The following is a 21,351-nucleotide window of genomic DNA, read 5'->3' as shown; positions in this document are numbered from 1 at the left end:
GAAGGCTCCTTGGGGAGGGGGGCTCACTCGAGCCTCTCACTGGGGAATGTTTGATAGATCTGCTAATTAGTAACACCTATAATGTGATACCAGATCTTTTGGGGTGGGTATCACAGTGTGCATTTTGGTGCATTCGACCTGGACGTGTGCACCTAAGGATCCTTAAAATAAATACTGAGGTAAAATCCCTTTTCCCCTTCTAACCGTGTTTGACTCTTGATTTTAAGACCAGGAAAAGGCATCAATCCTCCCCACAGCCACCCCATTTGCTGAGCAGGATCCAGAGAAAGAGTACTTTTTTTTTCCTTTTTCTTTCAGTTGTTTATTTTCAAGCTCCAAAAAGGGTATTATTATAGAGACAGGAAAAACAACAACTGGAAAGCTGTTCTCATGGGGGAGTGACAGTGTCCCTTTAGGATGGAGAGGGCTGATGGCTGAGGAGGCAGCAGCAGCAGCTCCGGTGCAGGGACACGATGCACCCGGGACCCCCTCACCCTGGGAGAGCTGCTCAGTGACAAACCCATGGCACCAGCTCAGACCCAGCCACTGGCTTTCTGAACCACATGTCAATTTGCTCTTTTATTTTCCCCACATACAGATCCCAAGTAAGCAATAAAACTCCCACTTAAGGCCAGGAGCCAAGGGATGGTGTGCAGGCTGTGGGTTGAGCGCCTGTGAAGCTGGACAGGCTTTTGCTCTCTAAAGAAAGAGGAACCAGCTCCTTCAGAAGGTAAAATCTGTGTGTGCCCCCTCCCCAACCAGTGCTTTAAAGACTGATGATGTCCCTGCACCCAGGGGCTGCAGCAGAGGCCATGTGGGTCCTCACCCTGAGCCTGGCTCTGCACTGCAACCCCCTTGGCCACAGACAAGGAGTCAGCAGGACACAAAGCCAATCCCTGACCCCCAGGGCTGTGCTGGAGACAACCAGAGGCAGCACTGCAGTGTACAGGGAGCATGTTCCACATCCCAGCTCCTCTCAGAGGACCCAGGATGCTGTGCTGAGAGTGGACACAAAGCCGAGGGAGATGGAACAAGCTGTCTACGGAAACCTCCCGAGAGCCAAGAGTTTTAATTTATTGTTATTTTTTTTTCTTTTTCTTGCTGTTTAAATGCTATTTGTTCCACGTGCGGTGGTCCCGTGGTGTCCTGCCGCTCCTGCTCTGCCCCCAGTGCACCCAGGGCGGTGGGACGGGGGTCGCTGTTCTTCGCGAGGTGTTTTTTGCTTCCACGATCACACGAACTGTAACAAGCTTTACAAGAAAACACTGGCAAGTCCCAAGGTTTGGCAGCAACCTTTTTCTGTGTGGGCCAAGGGCACGAGGCTATCCCATCCTCCTCCTCTATCATACGTGTCCTTCAGCCTCTTCACCTTCAGCACCAGGAGTTTTTGGTTGTTTTTCACAAGCCGCCTTCTCCGCTGTTTTTTCCACCCTGGTTTTGCTGGCTGCCTCCTGCCAAACAGCAAATAAAACACACTGAGTTGGAAACAGGAGAGGGAAGGGGCAGGCAAGTGACAGAGATGCTGGGAATAGACACAGGCAGTTGAGCCTGGAAGGGGAGGCAAAATTGCCCCAACTGCCCCATGCCCATCGAACAGTGCAGCTCACACAGGAGGGTTCTGTTTTCTGGGAGAGGTTAAAGCTCATCAGCTCAGCCAACTTTTGGGGAAGGGATGGGACCCCTGGGAATGATGTGACCCACCTCAACAGAAGCAGGGCACTGACAGAGTGAGCCTGGATGGATGGATGGATGGATGGATGGATGGATAAGGAAGAGAGGGACGAGGAGGCAAGGCAGCAGTGTCAGAGTGGAGACACAGGACTGAGCCATGGGTGCAGCCCATCCAGAGGGTGCAGGAGAGGAGCACTCAGGCACAGGGAAGCCTTATGGCTGCTCCAGCAGTGACTGTCCCTGTCACAGCTGGCCACACAAGCCAACCACAGTGCCAGCGGCTGGCTGGCTCAGCCCCGCTCCCTGCCCAAGCGAGGTGCCCCAGCACATTGCTCCCCAGGGGCTGCACCAGTCACTTAATCCACAGCCTCAACCTCCAAACACCGGTTCAGAAGAGATTATACTAAAAATGACCCATGCAGATGGCTTGCAAAGCTGTGTCCTCTCTCATTACAGTACACCGGGTTTTGTTCAGTGGAATTTTGGATGAGAGCCTGTTCTGAAACAGCGATCTCTCTGCCCGAGCAGAGGAGCAGGTATTGCCTTACCAGCTTCAGGAAATCCATCCTATCATGTCTCAAAATACCCCTGCCAGAGATGGAATGATACTTCATTTTACTGGTGACCAGGAGTTCATCAACAGTCACCAGCTGGGAGCAGCAAAATTAAACACCAATGCCAGCCCTGTTATCAGCCCCTGTGAGCTCACACTGCAAATGCTTTTATTGATGATTGAGCACCTGGTGGCAGCCTCTGCATAAGAGAGACCAAGAAGTAAAACACTTCTTCTCACTGCAGGAGGCTCTATCCTTCCATCCTCAACCTGATCTATAATTTAATTTGGTTTCACCCATCTCATCACAAACCTGTCGAGCATCCCTCAGCACAACCCTAAAGCGACCCTAGATGGCCAAAAAGGAGCAGCACTCACCTTTGCATCCCTCTCTGCAAACTTTGTGAACATGTTGGCGTAGATCCTCCGGTCCCGCTCGTTGTGTTCCTTTGTTTTCTTCTGGCACACTGAGATCTGGGATTTCGCAGCTTTGTTCTGTGGATTCACTTCCAGCACTTTTTGAAAGTCACATTTTGCCAGCTCAAACTCGTTCATCAATAACCTGGCTTCACCCCTCCTGTACAAGCCTTTCTCATTGTCCTGGTCCAACCCCAGAGCCTGGAAACACACACAGGTCCCTGTTAACATCTCAGAGCCCTCCCAAGAGATGCCCTACAGCTGAAGCCTCAATAAATCTGTCAAAATTAGGACAAGGTGGCTTCAAATCTCCAGAGAACTTGCACCTTGCTCAACAAAAATTGCCCCATCTCCATCAGCAGTTGGCAGATCATTAATATAGTTTTATTACCTCTCCTTGCTTAAAATACCTCTGAGTGTGGCAGTCAGTGGGAGACATACCCACAGGCAAGATCAGGTAAATGCTAAACCCAAGCCCTTTTGTCTCCCTGTTTTAGCAATGACATTATTTTCCTTTAGTAAAAGCCTCAGGCATGATTTACCTTTTAGATTAACACAAATATCCCACATATTTCCCATATACAAGATGCTTAAATCTAAGCCTTTTATAAAAGATTTCAGAGTTTCCTGACAAAGACAAGGTCAAAGATCTTTTAGGGACTGGCAAAGCCCCATCCCACCCCTTGGTGGACTTGGAGATCTGCTGCAGCTCCACAGAGCTTGCCTGTCTCACACCCAGAGCAGAACCCAGTGCCCAGCCCCAGCCTGGGCAGACCCAAACAGCATCCCAGGGTCGTCAGTCTACACAGATCCATTCACATGGATCTGGCTTTGGAAGAAAAGCTGCTGTAAATGCACGCCCAGGTGGATTTTGAACCCCAAAAGGCCCTTGTGGTCCTGCAGTCTCCGAGCACACAGCAGCCACAGGGACCTCCAGGTGCAGAAGGGATGCCACCATCCCACTGCTGTTTGGAAATTCCTTTTTATATGACAAGAAACTTAAAAAAACCCCGCCAAACTCCCAATGAAAACTTGCAGGAGAAGAGGAGGCTCCATCCCCCAGGCTCGTGCAGCTCTACCTTGTCACAGCACTCGACAGCCTTGGCGTACTCTCGCAGCTTCAGGTAGCACATGGCCAGGTTGAGGAAGGCAGCCAGGAGGAAGGAGTCAGAGGCTTTGGACTCCTTTTCAGACAAGCCATACTCCATTTCCAGCCAGGACACAATCTTCCCATACTGAATCACTGCCTGCAGGTACTTCCCTTCCTGAAAGCAGCAAAGAAAAGGCTCAGTCTGCCCCTGGAATATCCCGTGAACAGGTGACAAGTGTAATTGAGGTGTTCAATAAATAAAGGAAAGGAGGATCCCAACTCCTACGGAACCAGCAGGCTTGGGAAAAGCTGAATCAGAACAGTGAGGAGCTGAGATGCCCAGCTGGGAAGGGGAATGCAAAGCCCCTCAGAATTAGCCCTGGCCTGGCAAGGGTTGGATGTGCTGTCCTGCTCTGCAGGGAGCACACAGAGCCAAGACAATGCTGGGAAAGGAGGAGACATCTCAGAGAGCATCAAGGAGTGAGAGAAAGGCAGAGGGAGGGCAGGACTCGCCTTCCCCAGCACTATCTGGGGGCACACGGCTTCTCTGACTTTGATGGCTGCCAAATTCAGTCCCAGCTCCCCTCCTCTGCCTCTGCCAGCCCCAAGATCACAAACCTTGAAGTACATCGTGCCTTTCTCCTTGACCACGGCTGCCTGCTCCAGCTTCTCCTTGGTGTCCATCTCCCACGACTCCTTGGCCTGTAAAGGAACACTTGGAGCACTCCCAGCACAGCAGAGCAGCCTCCCCTGCCCCAGCAGGACCACGCCACTCTCTGGGACAGTGTGGTCACACTCAGGGCTCATCAGGGCTGTACCACAGAGTGTGGAGCCAGGTCCTGCCCCTGCTTTGGCCAGGGTGATGGGACGGGCAGGGGATCCATCCAGTGCAAATCCCATGGACTTCTCCTGCATCCCATCCCCAGCATTCTCATGGCACAGCCAAGCTCTGCAGGGCTAGCTGGACACACCAGCTTTTATCTTTGCAAGCCCAGGGGAAAAAAAAAAAGAGGAAAAAATTACAAAAAGGGAAGAAAATAAAAAAATGAAAAAAAAAGAGAAAAAAAGGAAGAAAAGGAAAAGAAGAAAAAAAAAAAAAAAAAAAAAAAAAAGGAAGAAAAAAAAGGAAAAAAAAAAGTAAAAACGAGGAGAAAATAAGAGAAAAAGGGAGAAAAAATGAGGAAAAATGAGGGGGAAAAGAGAAAAAGAAGAGAAAAAAAAGGAAAAAGAAAAAAATTAAAATAAGAAGAAAGTACAAAAGGACAAGGTTAGGAACAAATAAGAGACCCAGCCTTGGACCTCAGCCACAAGAATAAAACAAACCAACAGAGAAGAACAAATTAAGAACACGAAGCTCCTTGGTGACGTGTCCACTTCAGCAGGGGTTGGGCTGCAGACACGCCAGGGACAAAGGCTGGAGGCTACCCAGGCCCTGACATTCCTGTAAGCCAGGGAGGGACTGGAGCACCTCTGCCCTCACCTTCTCAAAGCTCTTCAGGGTCACCTCGTACACCAGCTCCGCGTTCCCCTGGATGCCGTATTTCGGCTTCCCAGCCTCGCCAAAGCCGTACCTGCAGGGCAGGAGGAGGCACTCAGAGGAGGGAAAACCTTCCTTTTGGCAGTGCTTGGCCATAAATGCTGACCCAGCTTGCCACCCAAGGTCCATGCCCACAGCTTTCTAACATTTTGGGGCCAGGGTGATGTTATTCTCCATGAGCAAAGGTCCCTGTGGGTGTACAGTGCATTATTATTGGGAATTATCCCTTCTGGCTGTATCAAAACCATCTTTTTACACAGGTTTCTCTCCAGCCCTGGTGATTTCCAGGGAGACATTTTCATCTCAGACACCGGACTTTCATAAAGCCCTTTCACCTGATTTTTTCAAAGCACCTCAATATTCCTGTTTACACTCCTGCTGTTCCTGCTGCTGTTCTCTGAGGCTCTCCTGGAGAGTCCTGTTTTCAGGATCACCATCTTCCACAAGTGCTGGAGGCTGAGACCCACCCAGCATCCCTGTGGAGATGCTCCTTACCGTGGGCTGAGGTAGAGGATGCAGTGCTCTCCCCTCTGCATCTTCTCCAGGGCCTTGTCAATGCCGATGGGGATGTCGTGGTCCTCCCCTTCGCCCACAACGAATTTCACATCCTTGCAGTCGAACCTGCGGCCACCACAGAATCCCTCCAGGTGAACTGCAGAGGGGCAAGAGGGGCAGGATGGCACCCAGAACCACCCAAACCTCGGAGAAAGGTGGGCTCCAAAGTGTCTTAGAAAGCATTTTATAAAGCATCTCTCCCAAAACTCAGCAGAGCCTGGAAGGGGGAAGACTCAGGGCTGGGGGCAGCCTGGAGAAGAGGGATGGGGAGGGCTTGGGAACGCTGCTGAAAAGCAAGGCAGGCATATCTCGTCTAACCAGGACCAAACAACAGATAAACATCGTGACTAATATGTTCCCCTCGTACTCAAGTGCACGAGTCAAGTCTTACTGGAACTGGATATTGCTCCTGGCACGGCGCCATGCAGAGTTTATCACGGTGACTACAAATCTTCTATACTGTGCTATACTGCCTTGACTCTTGCCTCGAAAACAAGGCAAGGCATTTCTCCCAACTCTGAGAACTCAAAGTACAAGATAAACTTTTTTATTTTTAATCTTCAACCAGGAGCTGTGCTGTTCTAGCCCCAGACGCTGGCAGAAGCGCAGCCAGAGCGGACACTGGGTACCTGGCACATTCACCACCAGGCATTCCTGGCTGGCTGTCCACAGCAAGATTATTCTTTATTTATTCAAACCTGAAGATGTTCCAGGCTTTGGGGATGCTTTTACAGCCCTTGCATTCTACTTGGAGGGTAAAAGGCATACACACATGCAGGCAGGCATCAAGTAAAAGCAATTTCACAAGGAACTCCTACATACCGTTAAAAAAAAATAAAAGCCAAAACAAACAAACAACAAAAAAGCTTTTAAATAGAAAAAATTCACAACTGTGCTTAAAGGTTTTGCAGCCTGCAAAGACGTGAGCTTTATCTTTGCTTGTGGGGAGCAGAATGCAACCTGAGCTGCTGCAGGGCACTGAGCATCCTGCTGTGCTGGCAGGTGAGGGGCAGGACAAGCTGGGCACCAGAAACAGCCATGAGGGTCTGGGCTCTGCACGGGAGAGCTGCAGCCTGGGCTGAAGGAAATCTGTGTCCATCCCCTGCTCTGGGAGCTACAGAAGTCCTTAGGATGAGAGGCATGGACCAAGCCAGACCTGGCAGTCCCCAGTTCCAAGGGCAGGTCCAGCCCTTGGGCATTACATGCTGCCATAAGAGAACCCACAGATGGGTTCCTCACTGCGGGGACAGGACACCAGGCTCTGCCTTGTCACCCCACTCTGGCCACCAAAGCCACGCTGGGACTCAAGCAGAGGATGCTCAGGTTCTTGCCAGCTTCCTGGGATACATCCTGCATCCATCACTGGTGACCACAGGGCTCAGGCTGCTGTGAGCTCACCCAGCTTGGAATGAGGACAAAAAGCAAATCCAGCACCTCTGGGGACGACCTCTGGTTTCGCACTACCCAAAACCAAGCTGGCTGGTTTTTTAGGCACAGGAAATGTGGAAAATTCTGCCTAAAATACAGGTAGCCCGGCCACCCCACAGCACTGTGCCATCTCCCTGCACGTTCCTAGTGAGCACAGATCCATAATCCCTGACCCCAAAAGCAGCACTACAGCTCCCCCAGGTCCTGTGGTGGGAAGATCCCACTTTAAAACAGGATGCACAAGAGGATGTTGTGATCCTTCCTTCCAAGGATAGCTCCGCTCTGTTTTAATAGCGCAGAAAATACACGGAGCAAAAGGGGGAAAATATCCGCTCGGGTTTCCAGGAGTGGGTCAGCTGGTTCAGCCGCTCTTGGATTACAGAGAAAAAAAAGCCACTGAAGGAACATCACTCCGGTTGCAGCTCTGACTTATTGTTCTCTCAGTGCCTGCAGCGATTTTGTTTTTGAAGAGCTGAGAACAGAGTGTACTGAGTGCGGCTGGCACACGAACTTGATGTGCTGACAGCAATTTGTACTCAGATTAAAAACGGAGAAGGAGGAGGGGTGGGGGGGGGAAAGGATGTAACAAAAGCTGGAATGCCAGATTTCAACTGCAGCACAGGTTTTAGGGACCAGAAGTGGGATTTAGGGTCTGTAAAACTTAAAGCCTATAAAGGAGGTACTTGCTCCTGGAAGCGTGGTTTCTTCCAGCCTAATTCCAGCACCTCCCAAGATACACAGCTGAGGTAAACCACCACAGCCTTGCCCCAGGGTGGACTGCTGTGTCCCCACAGCTGCTGTGCCACCCCCAGCACAGTGACCACCACTCAGACAGTAGAATGTGAGTCAAAAATCTCATTTTTCTTTAAAAGAGAGCCTCGTTAGAAGAACCAGCCACTTAAAGCTGCGAGCTTTATAAGCTCTCACAGCTCAGATTCAATTTCTGTCACTAAAGGGACTTAAGGATCTATGTGTACAGGAGTTCTGGAATTAAGAAAAGGAAGTAAATGCCTCCCGTTTGGAGCGAGCTCTGGGTGTGTCTGAGTGGTTCCTGGGAAGGAAAAAACCCAAAACCCCAGTCTGCCTTCCCCTGTCCAGCCCCATGAAATGTGTGCTCCAAAAATGGGACCAGAAGAGGGAGATCCCAATGGGACATGAGCTCCTCCATGCTCCCATGCCAGCTGAGACCACCCCAGCCACAGCAAACCCCTTGTAATAATTTCCTTCCCCCACCATCAGCAGCCCTCTGGCCATAAGGGAAGGAAAAAGCCCCGTTCTGCAAGAGATGTGGTGAGACCCCCCCAAAATGCCATCAGCATTGGAACAAGGAGGCCAAAGAAAATGCTGAGTGCCTGAAATACTTAGCAAGTGCTGAGGGAAGAAGGCCTGGCAACTGATGCTTTGGAGGCAAGGCAGAGCCAGGGGTTTTGGCAACTGGCACATCCCAGAGCACCCTGGACACTGCACTGGGATGCAGAAGGGTCAGGGGAGACGGCAGAGCCCTGAAACCCCACGGGGATTTGCTTCTTCCGTCTTCCCCCCCAGCTGCTGCCTGAGCAGCTCCAAGGCTTTCCTGGGCTGCTGCTTTTCCTCCCGGCCCTGCAGGGCAGCAGCTCTGGCAGAGCCACCACAGGGGCTGGCCAAGGAGAGCTCAGAGGACCATCCCCAGCTGCTCTCCATCCCATCTGGCCTCCGGCTGGATGTAACTGCATCCCACCAGGATGCACGGCCACCTACAGCCTCTGCAGGGCCAGCAGCTCCTTGCCAGGGATCAGCTCAGGACAGGCTGATCCCTCCAGCTGTCCCACAAGGGACCAGCACTCACTCTCCACGGTAGCACCTTCATTAGGGTTGGAGTAACCTTCTCCCTTCCTCTTGATCCTCCGGATTATTCCTCCATCCTCAAACAAGTCCTCGCCTTTGAAGTCAAGCAGCTCGACCTAAAAAATAATAAAGAAAAAGTGGGCAGAGTGTAGGGAGGGGGAAAGGAGAAGAGAAAAACAACAGAAGAGCCACAAAGCAGCAGTTCATCCCCTGGCTGGAGAACCAAGCCAGCTAATTCTCTGTTCAGCTGACGAGCAGAAGTTGCCCATAAAACCCAGATCCAAACCACAGCATAAAACACGCAATTTATTAGAAACTGGGACACATCCAGTACCTGAAGCATAACACAAAGTAACAGCAAAAATAAGTTTATTGAACCTGTGAGGGTACAACACAGCTGCTGCTGGAAGATGCTGTGAAAGTCACCCAGCGTGGGCAGGAGCTTCCCCTTCATCCCCTGATGGGACCAGCTCTGACCCTCAGCTTAGTCCGCACTCGACTTGGAAGGACTGAGCCTTAATTTAGGACAGACTCCCTCCTCCTGCCGTGTCCCAACGAGCCCTGCCCAGGGAGCACTCTGTGCCAAAAACTTAACTTTCCTACCACCCCTCAGCACTAATGGTTTTTTAGCACCTGGAGGCATTTCCCAGCTGTTTTCTCCTTCCCATGTGCATGTTGAAACCAGGAATCTGCCCACTCCCCGCCCCAGCACCAGGACTCTCCTCAGCCGGAATTTCAGTCCCAGCCCTCCAGCTCAGACACACATTTCTGAGAAAGCCCTGGCAGCGGTTCCTGGAGCAGAGGGACACGTTTCAGGAATCCAAGCTGGGGTTTTTTTGTTGTGGTTTTTTTTTTGTTGTTGTTTGAGCTTTGCTTTATTATTATTATTATTATTATTATTATTTATTAATTTTTATTTCTGAGCTGGCTGGCAAGGCAGAAAGGGAGCGAGCTTGCTCATCCACACACCAGCTCACCAGCATTACTTGCCTCAAAAAAGAGGGTGGCATTGGAGGGGATTTTGGGGGCACTGCCAGCAGAGCCGTAGGCGTACTCGGGTTTGCAGAGCAAGTAGCAGATCTCTCCCTTCTTCATGGTGGCCACCCCAATGTCCCATGCCTTGATTACCTGACCTAGGAGAAAGGAAGATGTCAGGCAGGAGGGAGCAACCTCCAGCAGCCCAGGAGAAAAACCAGCCTGGGTGCGGTAAGGATGGCACCCAAAAAAACCCCACATTCACAAGTCACTTAAAGCAGGGCTGACACTGTCCAGCTGTCCTGAAAAAGGATCAGTTGATCCCCCCTCTCCAGGATGATCCCACCCTCCACCATGCCGTGGATGGACCCCCCTGGACCAGCTCACCCTTGCCCAGGCTGAAGATGAAGGGCTCATTCCGATCGCGGCTGGAGTCAAATTTTTTCCCGTTGGCCAGTTTCCCTTTGTAGTGCACATAAACCTTGTCTCCGATCATGGGAGACTCATCTTCACTCCCAAGTCGCTTAATGATCTGAGAGAGAGAAACCACCCATGAGCTGGGGCCATGGGGTAGCAAAGGATGCATGTGGAGAGGGAGAGAGACACACACACATGCATTTACATAAAAATATATTTATACATGTGCATGCACACCCCAGTGCTGCCCTAACCAGCAGGAAGGCTCAGGGGAGAGCTATTCAATTTGCCCCTTAATTTGCCCTTCATCAGCCCCTAAAAATAAATCTCAAACTGGAGCCACAGCAGCAGAGCCGGACAGGGCTGGGAGCAGAGACCAGGCCATACTTGGTGGATAAAGGCCATGGTTCCAAACCTGCAGTGAATGCAGCTCCACTCGCTCTCTGTCCGTGCACATTTTACTCACAGGGGTGTGTCAGCTCACTACTCGCTTCTTGTCAACACTTTTTTCTGAACGCTGCAGCCGGGAACAAGCAGTTCTTGAGCTGAGGATGGAGCAGGGGAGGATGCTATTCTTGGAGGAAAGGTCCTATTCAAGTGGAGAAGTGCAAGTGCTGGGGAGCAGAACTATCCAGAAACGGCCCTGAATATGAAAAAGGGGCTGTGGAGCAGACTGGATGACCTCAGTAATGTGCTCTTTCTAATGTTGGTGAGTCACACACAGAAATGCTTTGTGGATTTACAGCTAATAATCTGATTAGGAACACAATAGCAGTGAAATTCACGGAGCAGCCTGGGCCCACCAGCCTCAACCACTGCTCCATCCTCCTTCACTCCAAGCGATGCTCATCCCCTTTGCCTTTGAAATGAAAGAACTCAATCCTACAGCCCTGGAACTGTGACCCCGAGGGCTGGGGATGCAGCCCAGCGAGGTGACCACGCACCCCAAAGCGCAGGAAGGCACGGCACTGTTGGCAGATCCCCCTTACCTTCAGAACCCCTCGGTCTTTGGATGGTGTGATGTCCTCCCCACGCTCGGCCAGAGCTGCTGCCTGCACCTCCCCTTCGCTCTTGGTGGCCTCATCAGTGGTCATGGTCTCCTTGGACCTGGGGGGACCAAGCACACACCCCATCAGCCTGGCAGGACCACGGGAGGTGGTGGAAGAGGAAAGGGTTTGTCACCCTGTGTGGAAAGACAATGCAGAAGCAAGCATTTCCCCCCAAAATTAAAGCAAACCCAACACCAAAAGAATCCCAGCTATTTGGGTGGATAAAGAGAAAACTCACAGCAAGAATCTAAGGAACTGGGGGTTTTTTGGGCAAACGGCTGGAGCACTGAGCTCCCAAATGTCACCACATGAGCAGCCAAGGTGCCAGAAAAGCCACGTTTTCCATTGAACACAGACTTTTTCCAATGGTTCCTGGTGAAAAAAAGAATTGCCTACGGTTTCAAAAACATATTTCCTGATGATTTCCTTCAGACCATGGGGCTATTTTGGTAGCTGCACTGCTGGGCGACACATCATCAAGGAAACATGTGACGGAGAATTAGAAAGCGATGGGTTTTTTAAGACATAAACCAGATCTATTAAAGCCACTCTAATTGCGAAACTTTCCCACAGTCTTCAGCGTGGAAGCTGATGTTAACCAGCAGGAGAAATCATTCATTTGGGGGATTCAAAAAGAGCAAAGAAAGGATGTTTTCAGCTCCAAGCACAGATAAGTCGCCCTGCGAGAAGAATTGCGTTCCTCGCACCCGGGTGGAAAGGGAAGGACTGGAGCCTGGCCCCCCCAGCACAGGAAGCCACCGAGACACAAAGAGCCCTGAAATGGAAGAAGCAAAGAGAAAAATAAGGGAACTACTTGTTGCAAGGCTCAATTATCACAGTCTTCGGGGTGATATTTAATGGGATTCTGCGTCTGCTCCCTTTCCTCTGTGCTGCTGAGGTTTCAGATGGGAATATCTTTAAAAAAAGCATTTAAAAAGCAAAGCAACGTGTGGTGAGACCCATTATCTCACAGGTAGTTATTGGAAAACGTGCCTGGGTTACTTTGGAAGAAATGTTTGATAATATGGGTAGTGAAGCACTGGTTATCCAAAAAGGTGATGGATGCCCCATCCCTGGATGAGTTTGGACAGAGCCTTGAGCAACCTGGTCTGGTGGAAGTTGTCCCTGCTCGTGGCGGGGGGGGCTGGACTAGATGGCCTTTAAAGGTTCATTCCAATGCAAACCATTCCATGATTCAATGATCTGGGTGCTGGGATGGTCTCCAAGCCACCACAGTCCACACTGCCCTGCCACCACCATGGCCTTCCTATCGGAGAGGAGTGAGGAGGTGGTGGTGCCCATCCTGGCATGGGCATGGCATCGTCACCAGGGCTTCCCAGCACAGATCCTGTGCAGCACCAGAGACACAGCATCCACATCCCCCTTATAAGGACCAAGAGAAGCCCAAAAATCAGGGAAGCTTGCCCAAGAATTGCCACCTCCCGGGACAGAACCTCCCCAGGTCCTCCAAGCAGCCACGGCTGGGATGCAGGAGACGGACAGGGAGGTGCTGGCTCCGGCTTGCCGGTTGCTAAATCCCACCAAGAGACATCTAAAAATACACCCTACGCATCCTTCTCATTATTTTTCTACGTAAGCAATTAGAGGAGTCATCCAGGGAAGCTGGCCAAGGCGGGCGGGAGGGGAGACGTTCTGCGTCAGCAGCAGTGGGAGGGATGGAGCCCACAAGACCCAGCTATTGAGATGTGGTCCACGTTATGAAAGAGCTCACGACTTCTCCGTCCAGCAAAAACGGCTCCAACTAGGTTAGAGAAAAGAGTGCACTGCTCCCACTTATCTCCCATTTGGAGCGACAGGAGGAGGCTGGCCGGAGGCCAAAATCCCAATTAATTTGAATCAAGCAGTTGTAGGGCAAAAAAAAATATCTGCCGCTCCCTGAGGTTTAAATAGCGAGCAGGCAGGGATGACACTGAGAGCACAGCAAGCGTGCTGCTGGTGTCAGAGCCCGAATCTTCTTGTTTGCATACTCTGGATACAGGGAGGGCATTAATTCATTACCCTGTGCAAAAGCCCCTGGGTGTTTCTGATACCCCAAGCAGATCCTGCTTTCCCATTGCTGCTACTGCCCAAAGATTGATGTTGTAAGTCTGCAAATGAAGCCAGGATAAGCCATCCTCTCTCCCCTGAACATCCACACTGTTCCATTTCCCTGGGATATAAACACGGATGGGTCAGAGAAGCACAGAAATAAATAAAAACAAGCCTTTTAATTTTACAATTCCCTCTCCACACAGGTGTTGCTGTCTCCCAACACAGAGAAATAGGTGAAAATTCAGAGGGGAGAATGGGATGCAGATGTCTGACCCCGGGCTGAGGACAGACAGGTATCACACATGCTAGGGTTTCACCAACCACACAATCCCCAGCCACGTTTCCTAGAAATCGGCATACCGGGAATTTGCCGGCTCCAAATGGAAACTTCATGTTGCAGATCCCTCCCAGAGGCTCGCAGGAGGGGAAAGGGACGGGGAAGAGCAAGGCTGGGCAGGGTTTTGAGGGGTCTCACCTTGCCACCATGCAATGGTTGGAGAAGGTTCGAAGGTCCGGGGGGAGTCCAGGCCCAGAGACACAGCGGGGAAATACCTGGTAAGAAGAGGAGGGGACAAAAAAAATAAAAATATTAAAAAACCATATATGCTTTATTCTAAAACAGGATTTCAGAATTGAAGAAGAAGGGAGACCAGAGCAGTTTGGAGCCACAGATCATGCTCCACCATGGTCAGAGAGAGGTGATGAAGATTGTGGCCAAAACCTGTTTTGACTCGCTGTTTCCACAAAAAGCATCTTACCATCAGCTGTAAAAAAAAAACAGATTAAGGCTACATCCTGTCCAGTTGTTTCACTGGGATGAAAATTAATGGGGTGAAAAAATAAGAGTCGGCTGCTCTGGGGTTTGTTTTTTAAGACCCACTTAGCACAAAGCACTTTCACTTCCACGGCACCACAACAGCCCTAAAAGATCGGATTGCAACACAGGAGGGAGTTTCTTGAAAACGCAAAGGTCAGGCTTAAAAACAACAAATCTGAAAGCACAGCAGGGGGATGTGGGGCCCTGGATCCTGGTGATCATTGCCCCAAATCCCAGCCCCTCGAGCTGGGCAGCAGCGCAGGGCTGCACATGCATCCTCCAGCCCCAGCACCGACTGATAACGAAGAATAACCCAATTAGTGCAGCAGCTGACTCTCTCCACTGTCCCCCTTCCATCGCAAGAACTCCTTTTTTTCTAATAAAATCCCTTCCTGCTGACCAAGCTGTGCCTGTGCAGCAGGAGAGGGAAGACCAGAACAGTGATTTTTCCTTGATGAGGGGGTTTTAAGACACCTCAGCTCCAGCCTGCTGAGCAGAGACCCAGGAAGATGATGGTAATGAGTTAAAATTGGGATTTCTAACAAAATATGACCTTCTTAAGACGGACAAGCAGCTCCATATAATCCTCAGCTGCATCCCAACACATCAGGATATACCCAGACATCGAGTGCCATTTCTCACACTCATACATCACAGTTAATTAATTTTTTTTTTTTCTTTTTTTTAACCTTGGCCACTTGACTTTCTCCCCCTCCTTCAAAACAAACAGGGAAGCCATAAAATTGAAACTGTTGTTCACCAACTAAGAACTGCCATGGATCAATTTACTTCCTAGCGTGCACGTTGTGCAAGCGGCCAACACCCTGGCGGGCCAGGCATGGCAACTTCTATTCAAACAAAAAACCAAAATGCAAACAGAGCTGCTTTAATTGCTCAGCACCCTGACAAGCCCCCGTGGCACCCAGGGTGAGCCCTGATTCACCAGGGACCGAAGCACAATCCCTGGGCTCCGTTATCCATGGCCAGTCCCCGCTGCAGGGTGAACACCAGGGAGACCCTGGTGCTAAAACAGTGCCACCCCACCCCATGGAGGTGCCACCCCACCTCAGGGAGGGATGCAGTCCCTGATCATCTCCCAAAAACCAGGAGGTTTCTGCCTATTACCAGAAAAGCAGCAACAAGGGAAGATTTAAAAACAATTAAGAGAATAACAAAGTGAGAAAAGAAAACGACTGCGTGCAGCCAACTTAAACACAGTGGTGGATGTTCCCATCACACTTGCTTAATCATTCTGCCTAAATAATATTTTTAAGCTTCTGAAATGGTTTTATTTAAGATTCAAGTCATAACTATTTTTTTTTTTTTTTCAAATATGTGGAATAAGAGGCTGCTCCTCAGCTGCAGCGAGAGGAACAAGTGAGCAGGATGGGTCACTAACCCCTGCCAGAATAAATATCTCAGGCCAAAGCAAGATGGGTTCAGTCTCTCTGCATCCCCTGGAGTGAGGTGAACACACCCGTGCCAGCAACACACAAAAGACTTTCAGAGAGGAGTGGTTTTGTCCCCCCAGTTTACAATATAAACCCATTAAAAATAATCTGCCTCTTTTGCTGGTTTTCTAGCGAGGAAATGCTCGCTTGGTGGTTTTCCCAGGCTGCTTCAAAATAAAAAAAAATATCAGAGGGATAAAGCTCCTCTGAACTCTCTCGTGAGCAGCCTGTGGTCCATCCTCTCCAGAATGGGTACCCAGAGACACAACACCCTCCACTTTCATGTAAAAGGGAATAGAAAACCAAAAAGCAGCGTTTTCTTTTCTCTCTCCCTTATTTTGAAGGACAAACTTATACTGGGGAAAGCAAAATCCACAGACTTTTATGGGTAGCTGCTGTCCCCAGGGGAGAAGGTGCCAGGGGCAGGATGAGGTTGAGGATTTTACACTTGGATGCTCAGCAGCTCCTTTCCCACCTGCCCCCAAAGCCACCCCTGGGCCCCAGCAGGGATTTCAGCTGCTTCCACCACAAAAATCACAAGAAGCCTCTGCCACAAGAAGAGATGCTCAAAACACTGCAAAAACCAGGAATGCCCAAAGCCTTTGCTCTGCATCAGCAGGGAGAGGCACCAGCCTGCACCCATCCTGCTCCTGGGAGGCTGACACAGCTTTTGATGATGGCTAAAACAAAATAAATAAAGATATATAGTAATATTAAGTGTATAAACAGCTGTTCCACACCAGCCTGAGCTTCCTGGGAGGTGCCTGGCAGGGGGGCCAAGCATCCTACCAAGCTCAGAGGCCGTTATATAGAGACACGTAACAGTGGGGAATGCAATGTCCTAAAGCTTTCATAAATTGGGATTATGTAACTGGACAGGAGAAAAATACAATGATATAGCCAAGCAGGTTATATAAACCATCTGTAAAATGTGAGAAAGTACTTGACATCCCACTACCCACTCCTTGGCACCCTCTCACTGGGTTTTCTGCCACCAAATATGAGCGGGCTCCTTTCAGTTGTGTCTTCTCCCCTGGTCAAAACAACCAAGGAGAACAGAGCAGCCGGGCTTTCTGGAATTAAATATTCCACCTCTGGCTGTTAAATGTGAAGTTTCCCTCCCCATACAGCACCAAGTGAAGTCCAAGCCCTCCACAGGCGACTCGGAGCAGCCTCCTGGCAGCAGCTACACCAATGCTGAGCAAATTGAACTTCAACTGACAGCTTGGGGGGGACTAAAATAAACACAAAACGGGAATAAACAAGAAACTCCTTGTTTGCCAATTCTGTTTTAATTTAGCATTTCTCCGGAATAAATGCCGCAATTAAACTTGGATTTATTTAATTTTTTTTTTTTTCCTTCCTTAAAGGATTTTTTTTTTCCTTCCATCTCATTGCTCAAAACAGATTTGGGGTTTTCTCCAAGCAGCTTGCAGCCAGGTGACCCCTGGCAGTGGGAATGCTGTGTTTAATGATTTATCCCCACACACGAGGGCTCAGCAGCACCTCGAGCATCCCAGAGCCAAATCCCAAGGGGGGAATCCCTGGCTCAGCATCCAGCACTGCCACCAGCAGCTCCGGCACCCAGAAATAACTCAGCACCCAAGACCATCTGCACCAGGGGTCTATAAACGCCGAATTATTTTGGGCAAACAGCAATTCCCAGCACATTGTGAAACACCAGGCTGCTCCGGTGCCAAATGAGGATTTCTTGGAGAGGGAGAGGAAGCGTCACAAGAGGACAAACTGCAGGAGGGGACCGGGGTGGCCGCTGCCATCGCTGGGGATGCTGTGAGGGGGCAGGAGGAGCAGAGGACACTGCGGCTTTGGGGACAATGCTGCACCAGCAGCAGGTCACCCCTGCCAGCCACAGGGGTGAGAACAGGCACTGACACACACGTGTGCACAGGCACACACTGGTGAGCATCACCTGAGGGTGGGGAGGGAGGCTGCATCCCACCGGGGCTCCCTGCTGGGATGGTGTCACATGCCAGGAATGATGCTCTTTGCCAGGCAGTGCCTCGCAGAGCTCGTTTCATTAAGTGGTTAAATTTAATGTAAATCAAAAAGTACTTGAAATGAGAATATTTTTCAATGGAAGAGCAACGCTCAACGCTGCTGTTTACAAAATGGGACGCTGCAAGTAGAAGATGATTTAACTGCAGTCCCTCACCATCCCAACTCTTCACTTCTGACAGTTTCTTTACTATTATTTTCCTAATTTTCCAACGCACTCGCTTGCAAAATCAGAAATCCTTACTAATCACAGTTACTAGTTATGGAAAAAGCCTGTCAGCTCCATGACAAACAAGTTATATGAACAACTGGTACGTTAGAGCACTCGTGGCCACTTCTTTACACCCACAAGCACAGAGCATTAAAATAAAAAAAGAACCCTTGCTAGGTAGTTTCCATTTCCCTGTGATGTGCACAAGATCAGTAGGAGCTTCACAGCTCCCTCAAGGGGCTGCAAAAACTTTATATAAATTCATGTAACTAAGAGTGACTATAAAATAAAATTGATATAAAATAGTATAAAAGCAGAAATAACTGAGGACAAACTATTCTACAAACAGTTTACAAAATATTTTTCCCTTGAGCCAGTCCGGGAGCTGCAGCCAGACCGAGGAGGTCTCGGTGCTGAGCATCTCAAACCTTCCAGCAAACGTTCTCCTCCTGGAAGCAGCTAATTAATTAAAACATACATAACTACACAGCAGTGATGTTCCTGAGGGATGCAGTTTCCTTTTTACTCAGGAATTATCCTTATTTTTTGGCTCATCCCAGCAGGAAGCTTATCTAACAGTGCTGGGAGAGGACCTCAACGTAACAGAAGAGTGTGCTGGGCAAACACAAATGAGGTTATTTGCATTTATTTTTTAAAAAAAGAACAAGAAAAAATAATTGCACGAGCAATTATCCTTGCAGACATCTCTCTTCTGAGCAGGATGGGCACCACGAGCAGCCTGTACCATGCCAACCTTCCCCACTGGACCCCCTGCATCCGCCAGGCCCAGAGCCACCAGCGAGGCCACGTGCTGTCACCCCACTCTGTGCATTTCAGCAGAAGAGAAAACCTCTTCACTGACTCCCCAGAAATCTGCTGGGGACTTTTTTCCATGCCACCACATATTTTCCACAGCACAAACCCCACCTGCTCCACCACCCAAGCTCTCAGAAAAGTCCTCGGCCACCCTTTCCTCCACCAGCACCCCTGGTGGGGTACCCAGCTCCATCACACCCTTTCCTCGTCCTCCTGCACCCCACAGGGTGCTGCCACCAAGCTGGGGACGATGACCAGCACCCCTTCAAGGACCAGCAACCCACCCAGGACCCCACCATCCCACCCCTGTGCTGCGAAACTCCCAGCACCATCTGGATTCCTGCTTAGCCCCACACTCCTGGTTAACCCCCTGTGGACATTGTTCCCTCTCTGTCAGGGATGTTTCTGTCCCCTCCCCAGCAATTGTGTCCCATTTCCAGAGTACCAGGCTGGAAATACAACCCAAGTGTCTTTGAGTTGCAGCACTGCCACCCAAATCAAAGCCACAGCACCCTTGGGAAAGGCAGCCCTTAAAAGCCAGAGACAGGCTCTGCCAGACATATTTAATGATTTTCTTCTCCCTAGACCTTCAACAGGACGGGCAAGGAGGCAGGAGGGAGGCAGCTTTCTCATGTTTTAAAGGAAGGAGCAATTTGTGCTTTCAACTTTTTTAACTTTTAATGCCAGTTCCCAGGTTGGCTTTGATACCCCAGAGATGTCCTCAAACCCACTTCAAGTTAATAGCTCATTAGGGTGAGACACTATTTAAACTCTATTTTTAAAAACATAAAGTATCAGATCCTCGCTTGCTGCTTCTTTTTTTTTTTTTTTTTCTTTCTTTTCTTTTTCTTTTTTTTTTTAAATTTCATTTTTAAGGGTATTTTTATTTTTCGCACCGGCACAGTGAGGACAGAAGAGCGGTGTAGCATTGGAGCCTCAGCTGGAAGCTGCAGCCTGGGGACACACTGATGACAGACGTGTCTCCCATGAGTTCCTACAGTCCATTGTGTAAAATACAGTTTCCTGAGAACAGCAAGCTCACTCGAACGTGCATTTTAAAAACAGAAGCTCTGAAAGAGTTTTTATGCCCGGAGAGGAGGGAAAAATCGCAGACCCTTAAAAAAAAAAAAATCACATTTACCTTGTGCAACCACTTCTACCTGCTGCCAAAGGCTCTGTACGGTGATGCACACACCCTGCGGGGTCTCTCTGGTAGGTGGTGTCAAAAGAAACGCTTCGGCTGCTCCCGGGAGCCTCGGATGGGGAGGTGAAGTGGGGAAAAGAAAAATCCCCTCTAGCGAGCAGCATCCCGGGATGTCCGGGAGCATCCCAGTGCCCCCAGCACCGCCCGGGCACCGCCGCGTGAGCTCCTCCCGGGGGGCTCCATGGGGCAGGAACCCCGCTCCTATCCTCACCCCACAGCATCCGCGGAGGGCACCATCTCCTTCCGAACGCCCCAGCCCCACGCGGGACCCCGATGACCGCAACAGATGCCCCGGCGCCGTCCATCAGCCCCGCGCGCGGCCGTCCCCAGCCCCACGCTGCCCCACGCTCACGCACCCCCCTGACCCACGGCACTTCGCCAGCCCCACACAGGGTGCCACAGCACCCCACAGCACCCCACAGCCCCGCGCGGGGCACCCCGAGCCCGCGGGACCCACCTGTCGCTGTGGCTGTCGCCGCTGTCGCCGCCGCCGCCCGGCTCCGAGTGCTCCGCGCTCCCGCCCGGCCGGGCCGCCCCGCCCGCTGCCCCGGTCCCGCCCCTCCCGTGTCTCATTGGCTGTGCCGCCTGCCCGTCTCGGGTTTCGCATTTCTATTGGCTGAGGTGGCGGAGATATGCAAATCAAGCGCTGTGCCCGCCTCCGGCCGCGCGGTCCCCGCGCACTCGGCGGGGTGGGACCGACGGGGACAGCGGACAGGGGACAGGGGACAGCGGACAGCGGACAGGGGACAGCGGACAGCGGACAGCGGACAGGGGAGAGGGGACAGGGGACAGCGGAGAGGGGACAGGGGACAGGGAACTGCGGACAGGGGACAGGGGACAGCGGACAGGGGACAGCGGACAGGGGACAGCGGACAGCGGACAGGGGACAGAGGACAGCGGACAGGGGACAGCGGACAGCGGAGAGGGGAGAGGGGACAGGGGACAGCGGAGAGGGGACAGGGGACAGGGGACAGGGAACTGCGGACAGGGGACAGGGGACAGGGGACAGCGGACAGGGGACAGCGGACAGCGGACAGGGGAGAGGGGACAGGGGACAGCGGAGAGGGGACAGGGGACAGCGGACAGGGGACAGCGGACAGCGGACAGCGGAGAGGGGACAGGGGACAGGGGACAGGGAACTGCGGACAGGGGACAGCGGACAGGGGACAGCGGACAGGGGACTGCGGACAGGGGACAGGGGACTGCGGACAGGGGACAGGGGACAGGGGACTGCGGACAGGGGACAGCGGACAGCGGACAGCGGACAG

General features: G+C 51.1%; 1 protein-coding gene across 1 annotated transcript; it reads right to left on the bottom strand.

The window, feature by feature from the left end:
* Positions 1 to 488: 488 nt before the first annotated feature.
* Positions 489 to 20,631, bottom strand: FKBP5 (FKBP prolyl isomerase 5). The gene is made up of 12 exons (XM_032133232.1): positions 20,541 to 20,631; positions 14,044 to 14,120; positions 11,457 to 11,574; positions 10,438 to 10,582; positions 10,066 to 10,208; positions 9,077 to 9,191; positions 5,764 to 5,920; positions 5,212 to 5,302; positions 4,350 to 4,433; positions 3,721 to 3,906; positions 2,603 to 2,842; positions 489 to 1,451 (listed from the first exon to the last, which is right to left on the bottom strand). Exons 2-12 carry the CDS (start codon positions 14,052 to 14,054, stop codon positions 1,344 to 1,346), a joined length of 1,398 nt encoding a protein of 465 aa, XP_031989123.1. The 5' UTR covers positions 14,055 to 14,120; positions 20,541 to 20,631; the 3' UTR covers positions 489 to 1,343.
* Between the last annotated feature and the right edge of the window lie 720 nt (positions 20,632 to 21,351).

This window comes from Corvus moneduloides, chromosome 24 (genome assembly GCF_009650955.1).
Source record: "Corvus moneduloides isolate bCorMon1 chromosome 24, bCorMon1.pri, whole genome shotgun sequence".
Taxonomy (NCBI): Eukaryota; Metazoa; Chordata; class Aves; order Passeriformes; family Corvidae; genus Corvus; species Corvus moneduloides.
The sequence above is the reverse complement of the archived record's forward strand: the minus strand, read 5'-3'. Positions and strand labels throughout refer to the sequence as shown.